This window comes from Moschus berezovskii, chromosome 8 (assembly GCF_049115385.1).
Source record: "Moschus berezovskii isolate FMDL1 chromosome 8, NW_MosBer_1.0, whole genome shotgun sequence".
Taxonomy (NCBI): Eukaryota; Metazoa; Chordata; class Mammalia; order Artiodactyla; family Moschidae; genus Moschus; species Moschus berezovskii.
Genome location: NC_142467.1, coordinates 102,717,974 through 102,734,892, shown reverse-complemented (window position 1 = coordinate 102,734,892; position 16,919 = coordinate 102,717,974). Strand labels below are relative to the sequence as shown.

The following is a 16,919-nucleotide window of genomic DNA, read 5'->3' as shown; positions in this document are numbered from 1 at the left end:
TTTGCACTTGAACATGTGGAACAAGCATCTCTGTCTGGTCCTTAGCAGTGGCAGCTTGCTTTGCCAGGCACACACTTCTTCTGCCGTCACAAAGGTTTCTTCTCTCTTTCTTCAGGAATCTTCAAACCTCACCTAGTTTGAAGCTCTTCCCTGAACACTCAGGACAAAATAACACCTCCTGCCACTCTCTCCTTTATACCTGGGTTTGTTTTCTTCATAGCACGTATGACATTCTGACATATTCTATCATATTTTATTTGAATATCCTCATTCACCATCCTTGCATTGTGAGAGGCTTATTTTCCAGCACTTTCTACTGGGTCAGCACTAAATATGTATTTCAGATAAATGAAGAAACACCTCATTAGAACTCTAGAATTTATGATCTCTTTGCCAATGTGATGAGAATGGGACAAAAATTCTTTGTCGGAGATGAAATGGAGTATACTTTGGAAGAGAACTTTTCTATAAATAAGGTATTAAGATCAATTACTTGAAGGCTAAATAGAAATTGCAGTATTTCAGCTATGTGAATTATTCCAGTTTGTGTGCAAACTAGTCATGGTATTTTCCTTTTTCCTAGTAGGCACCTCCACCCCATGGAATCAGGGAATAATACACGAATTTCAGAATTTCTTCTTCTGGGACTTTCAGAAGAACAAGAACTGCAGGCTCTCATATTTGGACTTTTCTTCTGTATGTACCTAATCACTGTGCTTGGAAACCTGCTCATCATCCTGGTCATCAGTTCAGACTATCACCTCCACACCCCCATGTATTTCCTCCTCTCCAACCTGTCCTTTGTAGACATCTGTTTAACCTCTACCGCCATCCCAAAGATGCTGTGGAACATCCAGAACAAGAGCAAAGTTATCACCTATGAAGGCTGCATCACCCAGATATATTTTTACATACTGTTTGGAGGATTAGATGACATTCTCCTGAGTGTGATGGCTTATGATCGGTATGTGGCCATCTGCCACCCCCTGCACTACACGGTCATCATGAGCCTCCAGCTCTGCGGACTGCTGGTTCTGATATCCTGGGTGCTGATTGCCTTGTATTCCTTGTTACACAGCCTAATGGTGTTAAGATTGTCCTTCTGTCCACTTGTGCAAATCCCCCAATATTTCTGTGAACTCAGTCAGGTGGTACAACTTGCCAGTTCTGACAACTTTCTTAATAATATAGTGATGTATTTTGGAGTTGTCCTGATGGGTGGTGGTCCTTTTGCTGGTATCCTTTACTCTTACTGTAAAATAGTTTCCTGCATATGTAAAATCTCATCAGCCCAGGGGAAGTATAAAGCATTTTCCACCTGTGCATCTCATCTCTTGGTTGTCTCCCTATTTTATTTTACAGTCCTAGGAGTGTTCCTTAGCTCTGCTGCTACCCACAGCTCACATTCAAGTACAATGGCCTCGGTGATGTACACTGTGGTCACACCCATGCTGAACCCTTTCATCTACAGTCTGAGAAACCGAGATATAAAAGAGGGTCTAAAGAGATTGTATTTGATGCCAAGTATAAAAGGCCAATTACACTAGTGCTCTGGATTGCATAACTCAAAGTATCAAAACCAGAAATTGTTCTTTGATCATTGTGAAATAAAATTTGCTCCTTGCATTTATTTTTTGGGACTTCATTTTTTTCTTTTTCCTTCTTTAAATTCAGTATCTTTATAGAATTTTAGGAACTCTCTTATTATGCTTTATTCTCAGTCTTACATGTAGACAGTTTTTATCTTTTCTTACCCATCATTTTCCTCTCTTTGCATCAAAAATGTTTGGAAATTCCATTTCTTTGATGGAGTATCATAGAATTATGAAGAATTTATTAGGAGTAATGTTGAGCAATTGTGCGGTAGTTTGAGCATTCTTTGGCACCGCACAATAGCACTCATCTGACATGCTAGTAAAGTAATGCTCAAAATTCTCCAAGCCAAGCTTCAGCATCACATGAACTGTGAACTTTCAGATGTTCAGGCTGGTTTTAGGAAAGGCATAGGAACCAGAGATCAAATTTCCAACATATGCTGGATCATGGGGAAAGCAAGAGTTCCAGAGAAGCATCTGTTTCTGTTTTATTGACTATGCCAAAGCCTTTGACTATGTGGATCACAATGAACTGTGGAAAACTCTGAAAGAGATGGGATTACCAGACCACCTGACCTGCCGTGAAATTAAAAGACGCTTGCTCCTTGGAAGGAAAGTTATGACCAACCTTGATAGTATATTAAAAAGCAGAGACATTACTTTGCCGACCAAGGTCCGTCTAGTCAAGGCAATGGTTTTTCCCGTGGTCATGTATGGATGTGAGAGTTGGACTGTGAAGAAAGCTGATCGCCGAAGAATCGATGCTTTTGAAGTGTGGTGTTGGAGAAGACTCTTGAGAGTCCCTTATACTGCAAGGAGATCCAACCAGTCCATTCTAAAGGAGATCAATCCTGTATGTTCATTGGAGGGACTGATGCTAAAGCTGAAACTCCAATACTTTGGCCACCTCATGCGACGAGTTGACTCATTGGAAAAGACTCTGATGCTGGGAAAGGTTGGGGGCGGGAGGAGAAGGGGACGACGGAGAATGAGATGGCTGGATGGCATCACCGACTCTGTGGACATGAGTTTGAGTGTACTCCGGGAGTTGGTGATGGACAGGGAGGCCTGGCGTGCTGTGATTCATGGGGTCGCAGAGAGTCGGACACGACTGAGCGACTGAACTGAACTGAACTGAACTGAACTGAATGCATATATATGGAATTTGGAAAGGTGGTAATGATAACCCTGTATGTGAGACAGCAGAAGAGACACGGATGTTTAAAACAGTCTTTTGGACTCTGTGTGAGATGACGAGGGTGGGATGATTTGAAATAATAGCATTGAAACATGTATATTACCATATGTGAATTAGATCACCAGTCCAGGTTCGATGCATAAGACAGGGTGTTTGGGGCTGGTGCACTGGGATGACCCAGAAGGATGGGATGGGGAGGGATGTGGGGGTTGGGTGTTCAGGATGGGGAACACATGTACACCCATGATGGATTCATGTCAGTGTATGGCAAAACCGCTGCAATATTATAAGGTAATTAGCCTCCAGTTAAAATAAATAAATTTATATAAATGCTGAAGAGGGTGTGGAGAAAAGGGAACCCTCTTACACTGTTGGAGGGAATGCAAACTAGTACAGCCACTATGGAGAACAGTGTGGAGATTCCTTACAAAACTGGAAATAGAACTGCCATACGACCTAGCAATCCCACTTCTGGGCATACACACCAAGGAAACCAGAATAGAAAGAGACATGTGTACCCCAATGTTCATTATAGCACTGTTTATAATAACCAGGAAGCAACCTAGATGTCCGTCAGAAGATGAATGGATAAGAAAGCTGTGGTACATATGCACAATGGAGTATTATTCAGCTGTTAGAAAGAATACATTTGAACCAGTTCTAATGAGGTAGATGAAACTGGAGCCTATTATACAGAGTGAAGTAAGCCAGAAAGAAAAGCACCAATACAGTATACTAACGCATATATATGGAATTTAGAAAGATGGTAATGATAACTCTGTATACAAGACAGCAAAAGAGACACAGGTGTATAGAACAGTCTTTTGGACTATGTGGGAGAGGGCGAGGGTGGGATGATTTTGGAGAATGGCATTGAAACATGTATATTATCATATGTGAAATGAATTGCTAGTACAGGTTCGATGCATGACACAGGATGCTCAGGGCTGGTGCACTGGGATGACCCAGAGGGATGATATGGGGAGGGAGCTGGGAGAGGATTTCAAGATGGTGAACACATGTACACCCGGGGCGGATTCATGTCAATGTATGGCGAAACCAATACAATAATGTAAAGTAATTAGCCTCCAATTAAAATAAATAAATAAATAAAACATGTCAAGATTAAGATTCAGGATAAAAAATAAAAAGAAGACAATTCATGTTGGGGTAATATCAAAAATAAATCTGTTAAATAATTCAAAGGATAAATCATATTTCATTTACTTTAAGTAGCTATCTTCTCTCCACTCCACTTGCACAGAACTGTGTCTAGTTTTGCATCATACTTAAATTCTGTCACACGGCCATTTCCAAAGTACTCACTGCTTGTAATTGTCTCACCATCCAGATCAATTACCTAATAGAAATGAAGAAAAAATATAAGAAAAGAATATTAACTAACAAGTGAAAATTATATAGAAAATAGCTTTATACTATTTATATGAAATGCTTAATTAATCTTCCTTATATAAAAATCCTTATTTTTCTTTGCTGAAATATATACTACAATATTAAAAGGAGCATGACAAAGTAAGGGAAAAAAAAGAGTAATGTATTTTCATTAGAGCATTTAGTCTGCTGTTTTTCAGTTACCCAGTTGTGCCCACCTCTTTGTGACCCCACGGATTGCAGCGTGGCTGGCCTGCCTGTCCCTCACCATCTCCCAGAGTTTGCCAAAGTTCATGTTCATTGCATTGGTGATGCCATCCATTCATCTCATCATCTAATGTCCTCTTCTCCTTCTGTCCTTGATCTTTCCCAGCAACAGGGACTTTTCCAATGAGTCATCTGTTTGCATCAGGTAAAAAATACTGGAACTTCAGCTTCAGCATCAGTCCTTTCAGTGAATATTCAGGGTTGATCTCCCTTAAGACTGACTGGTTTGATCTCCTTGCTGTCCAAGAGTCTATCAGGAGTCTTCTCAAGCAGCATAGATCAAAGGTGTCAATTATTCCGCATTCTGCCTTCTGTTTGGTTCAGCTCTCACAACCATATGTGACGACTGGGAAGACCATAGCCTTAACTATATGGACCTTTGTTGGCAGAGTAATGTCTCTGCTTTTCAATACACTATTTAGGTTGTGTCATCGGTTTCCTGCCAAGAAGCAATCATCTTCTGATTCCATGGCTGCAGTCAGCATCCACAGTGATTTTGGAGCCCATAACGAGGAAATCTATCACTGTTTCCACTTTTTCCCCTTCTATTAGCCATGTAATAATGGGGCCAGGTGCTATGATTTTAGTTGTTTTAATATTTAATCTTAAATTGGCTCTTTAGGAGATCGCTTAATATACTGGTAGTTAAAGAGGTTTTAGGTAGGTGTTCAGTTAAGTTCAGACGCTCAGTCGTGTCTAACTCTTTATGACCCCATGAACCGCAGCAACCCAGGCCTTCCTGTCCATCACCAACTCCCAGAGTTCACCCAAACCCATGTCTGTTGAGTCGGTGATGCCATCTCATCCTCTGCCATCCCCTTCTCCTCCTGCTCTCAATCTTTCCCAGCATCAGGGTCTTCTCAAATGAGTCAGCTCTTCACATCACGTGGCCAAAGTATTGGAGTTTCAGCTTCAAAATCAGTCCTGCCAATGAACACCCAGTACTGATCTTAAGATGGACTGGCTGGATCTCCTTGCAGTCCAAGGGACTCTTAAGAGTCTTCTCCAACACCACAGTTCAAAAGCATCAATTCTTCATCACTCAACTTTCTTCATAGTCCAACTCTCACATCCATACCTGACCACTGGAAAACCATAGCCTTGACTAGACTGACTTTTGTTGGCAAAGTAATGTCTCTGCTTTTCAATATGCTGTCTAGGTTGGTCATAACTTTTCTGCCAAGGAGTAAGTGTCTTTTAATTTCATGGCTGCAATCACCATCTGCAGTAATTTTGGAGCCCCCCAAAAATAAAGTCAGCCACTGTTTCCCCATATTTGCCATGATGTGATGGGAAGGGAAGCCATGATCTTAGTTTTCTGAATGTTGAGCTTTAAGCCAACATTTTCACTCTCCTCTTTCACTTTCATCAAGAGGCTTTTTATTTCCTCTTTCCTCTTCACTTTCTGCCATAAGGGTGGTGTCTTCTACACATCTGAGGTTACTGATATTTCTCCTGGCAATCTTGATTCCAGCTTGTGCTTCCTCCAGCCCAGTGTTTCTCATGATATACTCTGGTGACAATATACATCCTTGACATACTCTTTTTCCTATTTGGAGCCATTCTGTTATTCCATGTCCAGTTCTAACTGTTGCTTCCTGACCTGCATACAGGTTTCTCAAGAGACAGGTCAGGTGGTCTGGTATTCCGATCTCTTTCAGAATTTTTAAGTTTATTGTGATCCACACAGTCAACAGCTTTGGCATAGTCAATAAAGCAGAAATAGATGTTTATCTGCAACTCTCTTGCTTTTTTGATGATCCAGAGGATGTTGGCAATTTGATCTCTGGTTCCTCTGCGTTTTCTAAAACCAGCTTGAACATATGGAATTTCACGGTTCACGTATTGCTGAAGCCTGGCTTGGAGAATTTTGAGAATTACTTTACTAGCGTGTGAGATGAGTGCAACTGTGCGGTAGTTTGAGCATTCTTTGACATTGCCTTTCTTTGGGATTGGAATGAAGACTGACCTTTTCCAGTCCTGTGTGTATTGCCAATTTGTTAACTTTCTTTCTGTTTGTTAGTATCATTCTTTGTTTTCCTTTTTTCTTTGTGTTTCTTGTCTTATGATTTGATGATTTTAGTTAGTGATATGCTTGTGTTCCTTTCTCTCTAGATTTTGTTTATCTTGTTTAGATTTTTGATGTATGGTAAACAAAGAGGAACTCAAAAGCCTCTTGATGAAAGTGAAAGAGGAGAGTGAAAAGGTTGGCTTGAAGCTCAACATTCAGAAAACAAAGATCATGGCATCTGGTCCCATCACTTCATGGGAAATAGATGGAAAAACAGTGGAAACAGTGTCAGACTTTATTTTTTGGGGCTCAAAAATCACTGTGGATGCTGATTGCAGCCATGAAATTAAAAGACGCTTGCTCCTTGGAAGGAAAGTTATGACCAACCTTGATAGTATATTAAAAAGCAGAGACATTACTTTGCCGACCAAGGTCCGTCTAGTCAAGGCAATGGTTTTTCCCGTGGTCATGTATGGATGTGAGAGTTGGACTGTGAAGAAAGCTGATCGCCGAAGAATCGATGCTTTTGAAGTGTGGTGTTGGAGAAGACTCTTGAGAGTCCCTTATACTGCAAGGAGATCCAACCAGTCCATTCTAAAGGAGATCAATCCTGGATGTTCATTGGAGGGACTGATGCTAAAGCTGAAACTCCAATACTTTGGCCACCTCATGCGACGAGTTGACTCACTGGAAAAGACTCTGATGCTGGGAAAGGTTGGGGGAGGGAGGAGAAGGCGACGACGGAGAATGAGATGGCTGGATGGCATCACCGACTCTGTGGACATGAGTTTGAGTGTACTCCGGGAGTTGGTGATGGACAGGGAGGCCTGGCGTGCTGTAATTCATGGGGTCACGGAAAGTCGGACACGACTGAGCGACTGAACTGAACTGAACTGAACTGAACTGAAACAAAGGTCATATGATGACCTACAATGATGTCTACTTTTAAAACCAAGTTGTCTTTTAAGTTTATACACATACAATAACGCTACATTTTGCCTCCCTCTCTTACATTTTATGTATTTAAAGTCACATTTGATACCTCCCTATTTATCCCTTTAATTCTTATTGTAGTTAGACTATATTTTAGAAATTTTTTGTCTATTAAATCTTCATACTATCTTAAGTGATTTGATCCTCAGCCTTTCTACACGTTTGCCTTTACTCACTGGATTTTCTCTTTCTTATAGTTTCTTCTCAGTTGTTATGCTTTTTTTGTTTCCTTCTGAGAGAAGATCCTATAAGATTCCGTGTAGAGTAGGTTTAGAATTGATAAATTCTATTAGTCTTTGCTTGTCTGAAAAGTTCCTTATCTCTCCTTCAATTCAAAATGTTAATCCTGCTAGGTAGAATGCCCTAGTTTGCACGTTTTTCCATCTCAAAATTTTATTTTAGAAATTATTTAATTAATTTTAATTGGAGGCTTATTGATTTACAATATTGTATTGGTTTTGCCATACATTGACATGAATCTGCCCCGGGTGTACATGGTTCCCCATCTTGAACCCCCCTCCCCCCTCCCTCCCCATATCATCCCTCTGGGTCATCCCAGTGCACCAGCCCTGAGCATCCTCTGTCATGCATCGAACCTGTACTAGCAATTCGTTTCACATATGATAATATACATGTTTCAGTGCCATTCTCCCAAATCATCCCACCCTCGCCCTCTCCCACAGAATCCAAAAGACTGTTCTATACATCTGTGTCTCTTTTGCTGTATCACATACAGGGTTATCATTACCATCTTTCTGGGCTTCCCTGGTGGCTCAGAGGTTAAAGCATCTGCCTCCAATGCGGGAGACCCGGATTCGATCCCTGGGTCGGGAAGATCCCCTGGAGAAGGAAATGGTAACCCACTCCAGTATTCTTGCCTGGAGAATCCCATGGACGGAGAAGCCTGGTAGGCTACAGTCCACCGGGTCGCAAAGAGTCGGACAAGACTGAGCGACTGAACAGAACAGAATGCTCTATTGTATACTCTATTGGTATTTTTCTTTCTGGCTTACTTCACTCTGTATAAAAGGTTCCAGTTTCATCCACCTCATTAGAACTGATTCAAATGTGTTCTTTTTAATTGCTGAGTAATACTCCATTGTGTATATGTAATATATCATGCTTCCCCATTATATAGTACAAAGTTTTGGCAAAAAAAAAAAAAAAAGGAAAATAAATCAGCTGATAGACTTATGTGTTTCCATATTATGTGACACCGTTTTATTTTTGCTGCCTTTAGAAACCCTTATCTTTATGGTTTTAATTGCTGTATCTTGATATAGGTCTTGCTGCTGTCATTTTCGGGGAACCCTTTCTGCTTCTGGTACCAGAATTTGCTTTTTTATTGAAGTTTCCTTCCATAAGTTTATCAAATATGTTTGACTAACTTCTCTTTCTGTCTTTTCCTTCCTGGACACTCCAATTATGCCAGTGTTGGTGTTCTTAACATAGTCAAACATCCCTCAAATTATTCTCATTTTTAATTTGTTTTTTTCTTTTCTGACTGAGTCGTTTTCATGATTCTATATTTCAGTTAACTTCTGCATTCTTCTGTATCACCTGATATAGTATCAATTACTTCTAGTTGTTGCTTATTTCATTTATTGTAGTGTTCAGTTCTAACTAGTTTTGATTTTATAGTTCTGTATTAAAATTATAACTGATTCATCAGTCCTCTTTTTCACAGAATTAAATATTTTATGGTCTTCTACTTATTAACAAAATGCACAGGGTGAATACTGGAAATAATACTTCTTTTGGACGATTCCTTGAATCATTTTAGCTTGAGAAAATGGAGTTTTATATCTTTACTAATGCATTGACTCCAAATCTGGTGAACTGTTTGCTTCTCTTTCATTAGTTCTTTTTTAGGCATGATATCTTATTATTTAAGTTGGGACAAATTCCTCTGTCTTTTCATTTTAATTACCTTTGTCTGTCTTCTGAAATTATGTGCCACAGTTAACTCTTGTTGTCTTAAAGTGGTGTCTTTCTGTGGGAACAGTCATATACAGTTCATATGTGACCAGTGTCTTTACTGGAAGATCTAGATCTGATGTTATCAGAATTCATGCCTTTCTTTGGAGTGTACTGATTACAATCATCTTGTTAAGAGGTATGGAGGACTTGGGCTTGAGTCAGGTATGAGCTATGGCTTGCTCTTTGTTTAGAGGCCAGAAGGAAATGCTATCCCACTTCAGTGTTCTTGCCTGGAAAATTCCATGGATGGAAGAGTGTGGCAGGCTACCGTCCATAGGGTCACAAAGAGTTGGACAAGACTGAGTGACTAACAACACACTGGCTTAATGGGAGGGAGACAGGTACCAAGTTGCTAGAGCAGAAGCCCTGAGGGTCAGGTCTGAGCTGACCTTGTTTCCCCTAAGTTTGTACTTCCGCACTCCTGCACCAGCTCGGTTGACCCAGAGGGGAGCAGTGCTGGAGCAAGAAATGCTAGTATGAGGCCCTCAACATGTGGTGGGGCATGGACCTGTTGGCCTGGGCAGAACTTCAGATGCAGACTGCCTCTGATGCACTGTCTCTGTAAGCACCACCAATAGTTGGCCCTCCCTTGCTCAGAAGCATATTTGGGTCTGAAACTCTTGTGGCCCTACAATAGGGCTGCTGTTCTTGTAATACTATGGGCTACAAATCCAGGGAGCTGGGATCTGCATGGACTTCTGCCATGGGTAGGGGTGTGACTGTGGCATCCAGCTCTAGTCAGTGATTGGGGTTGCCTCTGATATGAAGCCCAAGTAAGCACCAGTAGTAGGTGCCATGACCCTGCTTAGACATTGCTTCACGTCTGAGCCTCTGCTGAGGCTCACAGCCAGGTTCCCAAATATCCACTCATCTCAGGTTGTGGCACACACACACACACACACACACACACACACAGAAGCACACACACACACACACACTATATATATAGATATATATATAGCTACATCCAAATCCATATATATTTAATCTGCATGCAGACAGATTCTTTACTGCCTGATTCACCTCGTGGTTCTGCCTGCAATACAGAACATATGGGTTTGATCCCTGCATTGGGAAGATCCCAGGGGAATGGAAAGGCAACCCATTCCAGTATTCTTGATTGGCAAATCCCACGGACAGAGGAAGCCTAGCAGGCTACAGTCCATAGGGTCACAAAGACTCATGTGACTGAGCACAGCACACACACACATATAATATGCTAAGATAGTTCATGGTACATATCAATACATGAATATTTCTCTTATAAGTACAAACATTTAGTAATAAGGAATTAAAGGATAGCTTTTAACTTCTGATACAACTGGGAAATTTCTAATTGGCTTGGAGAAACTATCATGCATACAAGGAATATATTAACCATTGTTTTATTCTAAAGTAACAACGTCATCCCCCTCTTTGACGAGGAAAATAGTCATGCTTAGAGATTTCAGTGGTTCTGTCCCTGCCATCAGTTCACTTCACTTCAGTTCAGTTGCTCAGTCGTGTCCGACTCTTTTCAACCCCATGGATGCAGCATGCCATGTCTCCCTGTCCATCAACAACTCCAGGAGTTTACTCAAACTCATGTCCATTGAGTCAGTGATGTCATCCAAACATCTCATCCTCTGTCGTCCCCTTCACTTCCCACCTTCAATCTTTTCCTGCATTAGGGTCTTTTCAAATGAATCAGTTCTTCACAACAGGTGGCCAAAGTATTGGAGTTTCAGCTTCAACATCAGTCCTTCCAATGAATATTCATGACTGATTTCCTTTAGGATAGACAAGTTAGATCTCCTTGCAGTCCAAGGGACTGTCAAGAGTCTTCTCCAACACCACAGTTCAAAAGCATCAGTTCTTCAGCACTCAGCTTTCTTTGTAATCCAACTGTCACATCCATACATAACTACTGGAAAAACCATAGACTTGACTAGAAAGACCTTTGTTGACAAAGTAATGTCTCTGCTTTTTAATATGCTGTCTAGGTTGGTCATAACTTTCCTCCAAGGAGTAAACGTCTTTTAATTTCATGGCTGCAGTCACCATCTGCAGTGATTTTGGAGCCTCAAAAAATAAAGTCAGCCACTGTTTCCCCATATATTTGCCATGAAGTGATGGGACCAGATGCCATGATCATAGTTTTCTGAATATTGAGTTTTAACCCAACTTTTTCACTCTCTTCTTTCACTTTCATCATGAGGCTCTTTAGTTCTTCTTTGCTTTCGTCCATAAGGGTGGTGTCATCTGCATATCTGAGGTTATTGTTATTTCTCCTGGAAATCTTAATTCCAGCTTGTTCTTCATCCAACCCAGGATTTCTCATAATGTACCCTGCACATAAGTTAAATAAACAGGGTGACAATATACAGCCTTGATGTACTCCTTTCCCTATTTTGTACCTGTGTGCTATTCCATGTCCAGTTCTAACTGTTGCTTCCTGATCTGCACACAGATTTCTCAAGAGGCAGGTCAGGTGGTCTGGTATTCCCATCTCTTTCAGAATTTTTCAGTTTGTTGTGATCCACACAGTCAAAGGCTTTGTCATAGTCAATAAAACAGAAGTAGATTATCTTTTGGAACTTTCTCTCCTTTTTGATGATCCAGTGGATGTTGGCAATTTGTTCTCTTGTTCCTCTGCCTTTTCTAAAACCAGCTTTATCATTTGGAAGTTCATGGTTCACATATTGCTGAAGCCTGGCTTGGAGAATTTTAAACATTACTTTACTAGTGTGTGAGATGAGTGCAATTGTGCAGTAGTTTGAGCATTCTTTGGCATTGTCTTTCTTTGGGATTGGAATGAAAACTGACTTTTTCCAGTCCTGTGGCCACTGCTGAGTTTTCCAAATTTGCTGACATATTGAGCCCAGCACTTTCACACCATCATCTATTAGGATTTGAAATAGCTCAACTGGAATCCCATCACCTATGCTAGCTTTGTTTATAGTGACACTCCCTAAAGCCCACTTTACTTGACATTCCAGGATGTCTGGTTCTAGGTGAGTGATCACACCATCATGATTATCTGGGTGGTGAAGATCTTTTTTGTATTGTACTTCTGTGTATTCTTGCCAGCTTCCTTAATATCTTCTGCTTCTGTAGGTCCATACCATTTCTGTCCTTTATTGTGCCCATCTTTGCATGAAATGTTCCCTTGATATCTCTAATTTTCTTGAAGTGATGGCTAGTCTTTCCAGTTCTATTGTTTTCCTCTTTTTCTTTGCACTGATCACTGAGGAAGGCTTTCTTATCTCTTCTTGCTATTCTTTGGAACTCTGTATTCGAATGGGTATAACTATCCTTTTCTCCTTTGCTTTTCGCTTCTCTTCTTTTCACAGTTATTTGTCAGGCCTCCTCAGACAGCCATTTTTCCTTTTTGCATTTCTTTTTCTTGGGTATGGTCTTTCTCCCTGTCTCCTGTACAATGTCATGAATCTTCATTCATAGTTCATCAGGCACTCTATCAGATTTAGACCCTTAAATCTATTTCTCACTTCCACTGTATAATCATAAGGGATATGATTTAGGTCACACCTGAATGGTCTAGTGGTTTTCCCTACTTTCTTCAATTTAAGTCTGAATTTGGCAATAAGGAGTTCATGATCTGAGCCACAGTCCACTCCCTGTCTTGTTTTTACTGACTGTATAGAGCTTCTCCATCTTTGGCTGAGAAGAATATAATCAATTTGATCTGGGTATTGACCATCTGGTGATGTCCATGTGTAGAGTCTTCTCTTGTGTTGTTGGAAGAGGGTGTTTGCTGTGACCAGTGCGTTCTCTTGGCAAAACCCTATTAGCCTTTGCCCTGCTTCCTTCTGTACTCCAAGGTCAAATTTGCCTGTTACTCCTGGTGTTTCTTGACTTCCTACTTTTGCATTCCAGTCCCCTGTAATGAAAAGGACATCTTTTGGGGTGTTAGTTCTAGAAGGTCTTATAGGTCTTCATAGAACCATTCAACTTCAGCTTCTTCAGCATTACTGGTCAGGGCATAGACTTGGATTATTGTGATATTGAATGGTTTGCCTTGGAAACAAACAGAGATCATTCTGTTGTTTTTGAGATTGCATCCAAGTACTACATTTCACACTCATCTGGATAAAACATCCAAGTACTGCACTTCAGTTCCTGCCATAAATCAATGCATTAAAGACCCAAGGGACCTAGTCAAGACAAATCCTCACTGTTACAATTTAAAGAAAATTTTGTCTTCTGGGATGTGATGACATGCTGGGACTCTTAGGGCTTTGGAAGCAAGAGTATTAAAGGGGAAGTAGTGATGAAAAATGAATTCATGTAACTTATAATGTAGTGTCTTAGGAACAGTGAAACAGCAGGGGAAAAAAATCCATCCTGTCCAGAAAAGTGTCCACAAGGGAAATCATGTTGTTACAGGTTGGAGTAACCAGAGGAAACATGTCTAATGAGCGGACACAAGAAGCTCCAAATATCTCCACTGATACTGTCACTCAGCCAGTGCCACTTTGGTTGGTGAGGAACCTGGTTCTTATGTTTGAAGTTCTACATCTGTCTGGGAAGCAATGCTTGATTTAATCACTTCCTGTTTTCTTCTTTGGGGACAAAATTCCGTCTGCATCAGTAACCATTTAGGGAGGAATTTTGACTTCTACAGGAAAAGCTTTCTCTCTCAATCTGCAGGCAGGCAAGTCTGATAGCTCCACAGACACTGCAGGAGAGCGTCAGAGAGGATGGAAGCCGAGAGCGTGTAACCAGGCCAGATCACTGTGGTTTTTTTCTTTCGTGTGCAAACAAGTATCTTCCTCAGGTCCTTAGCAGTGTCAACTCCCCCTTCCAGGCACACAATTCTGACATCACACTAGCTCCTTGTCTCTCTTTCTTTAGGAATCTGCTGAAACATCACCTAGTTTGTCGGGCTTTCCTGAACACTCAGGACAAAATAACACCTCCTACCATTTTCCTTTATATCTGGTTTTGTTTTCTTCTTAGCATCTGTCACTTTCTGACATATTCTATGATATTTTATTTGAATATCCTCTTTCACTATCATTGCATTGTGAAAGGTTTACTTTTCAGCACTTCTACTGCTTGCCTCCATGTGCTTGGAACATGGTTAGCACTAAATATGTATTTCTCAAGTGAATGAAGAAATATCACATTTAAACTCTAGAATATACGACCTCTTAGTAAATTTGGTGAGAATAGGAAAAAAAATTCCTAGTCAGCAAGGAAATGAAGTATGCCCTCAAAGGGCCTTCTGTGGTGACTCAGTGGTTTAGAATCCCCCTGTAATGTAACAGCCATTTAAGAGATATGGGTTCAATACCTGGTTTGGGAAGAACCGCTGGAGGAGAGCATGGCAACACTCTCCAGAACTCTTTCTTGGGAAATCCCATGGACAGTGGAGGCTAGTGTGCTATGGTCCTTGGGGTCCCCCAGAGTTGGACAATACTGAAGTGGCTAAACATATACACATACGCTCAAAGAGACAATTTTCACTCCTACTGGTATAATTCACATAGCTGACTGAACTGAACGCTCAAAGAGAACTTATCTGAAAATAAAATATTAACACTAACTTCTTGAGGGTTGAATAGAAACTGCAGTAATTCAGCTATGTGAATTATACCAGTAGGAGTGAAAATTGTCTTTATTTCCTTTTTTCCTGGTAGTCACCTCCACCTCATGGAACCAAGTAGCAATATACAAATTTCAGGATTTCTTCTTTTGGAACTTTCAAAGGAAGCAGAACTACAACTCCTCATATTTGGGATTTTCCTCACCATGTACCTGATCACTGTGTTTGGAAACCTGTTCATCATCTTGACTCTCTCCGCGAACGCCCACATCCACACCCCCATGACTTCTTCCTCTCCAACCTGTCCTTTGTAGACCTCTGTTTCATTTCCAGCACCATCCCAAAGATGCTGTGGAACATCCAGACACAGAGGAAAGGTATCACCTATGAAGGCTGCATCACCCAGATGTATTTTTACATACTGCTTGCAGGATTGGATGACATTCTCCTGACAGTGATGGCCTATGATCGGTATGTGGCCATCTGCCGCCCCCTTCACTACACGGTCGTCATGAGCCCCCGCCTCTGTGGACTGCTGGTTCTGATATCCTAGGTGCTGATTGCCTTGTATTCCTTGCTACACAGCTTAATGGTGCTGAGATTGTCCTTCTGTCCAGTTGTGCAATTCCCCATTTTTTCTGTGAATGCAGTCAGGTGGTACAACTTGCCAGTTCTGACAACTTTCTTAATAGCATAGTGATGTATTTTGCAGCTATTCTGATGGGTTTTGGTACTTTTGCTGGTTTCCTTTACTCTTACTCTAAAATAGTTTCCTGCATATGTAAAATCTCATCAGCTCAAGGGAAATATAAAGCATTTTCTACCAGTGTGTCCCACCTCTTGGTTTTCTCCCTATTTTGTTTTGTAGCCTTAGGACTTAACCTTGCTCTGGTGCCACCCACAGCTCACATTCAAGTACAATTTCCTTGGTGATGTACACTGTTACCACACTCATGCTGAACCCCTTTTATACAGTGCAAGAAATCAATATATAAAGGGGGCTCTGAAAAGTTTATATTTGACACCAAGTATAAAAGACCAATTATAATAGTTCCCTGGATGGCATAACTCAAAGCCTTAGAACCAGAAATTGTGATTCTTTGATCATTGTGGAAAAAAAATCCTCCTTTTACGTAGTTTCTTGAATTTCCATTTTTCTTTCCTTCTTTGGATTTAGCATCTTTATATAATTTAGGCACTTTCTTTTGTCTTGTATACAGACAGATTTTATTTTTTCCTACTCCAAAGTTTACTTACCTTTGGAGAAAAAAAATGTTTTGAAATTTCATTTCTTTGGTGGGGCATCATAGATTTATGAAGAATTTATTGAGAATATTGTCTTTTTATTAGCATATTTAGTCTACTAACACTGAAAGAGGTTATCCATAGGTATTGCTTATTGCCAGTGTGTTACTTGTTTTTTGTCTTTGGAGTTCTTGTTTTTTCCTTCTGTGTGTTACTTAAGGTTTGATGTTTTATTTAGTGGATTGCTTTGAGCAAGCTCTGGGAAATGTTGAAGGACAGGGAAGTCTCAGTTCAGTTCAGTTCAGTCGCTCAGTCGTGTCCGACTCTCCGCGACCCCATGAATCACAGCACGCCAGCCCTCCCTGTCCATCACCAACTCCCAGAGTTCACTCAAACTCATGTCCATCGAGTCGGTGATGCCATCCAGCCATCTCATTCTCTGTCGTCCCCATCTCCTCCCGCCCCCAATCCCTCCCAGCATCAGACTCTTTTCCAGTGAGTCTAGCATGCTGCAGTCCATGGGGTTGCAACAAGTTAGACACAACTGAGACTAGACAGCAAAGTAATATGCTTATGTTTTTTTCTCTCTAGTTTTTGTGTTTCCAGTGTAGTTTTTTGATGCATGGTAAACAATGGCTTTTTATATGATGACCTACAACCTATTTTCTTTCCAAAACAGGCTGTCTATAA

At 40.8% G+C, this 16,919-nt stretch overlaps 1 protein-coding gene across 1 annotated transcript; it reads left to right on the top strand.

Moving 5' to 3' along the window:
* Positions 1-599: 599 nt before the first annotated feature.
* LOC129559116 (olfactory receptor 7A5-like) lies at positions 600-1,547 on the top strand. Its single transcript, XM_055430607.2, has one exon. It carries the CDS (start codon positions 600-602, stop codon positions 1,545-1,547), a length of 948 nt encoding a protein of 315 aa, XP_055286582.2.
* Positions 1,548-16,919: the final 15,372 nt, after the last annotated feature.

What these genes read in the sequence shown, in the direction of transcription:
- LOC129559116 (XM_055430607.2), top strand. Translation starts at nt 600, where the DNA reads ATGGAATCAGGGAATAATACACGAATTTCAGAATTTCTTCTTCTGGGA.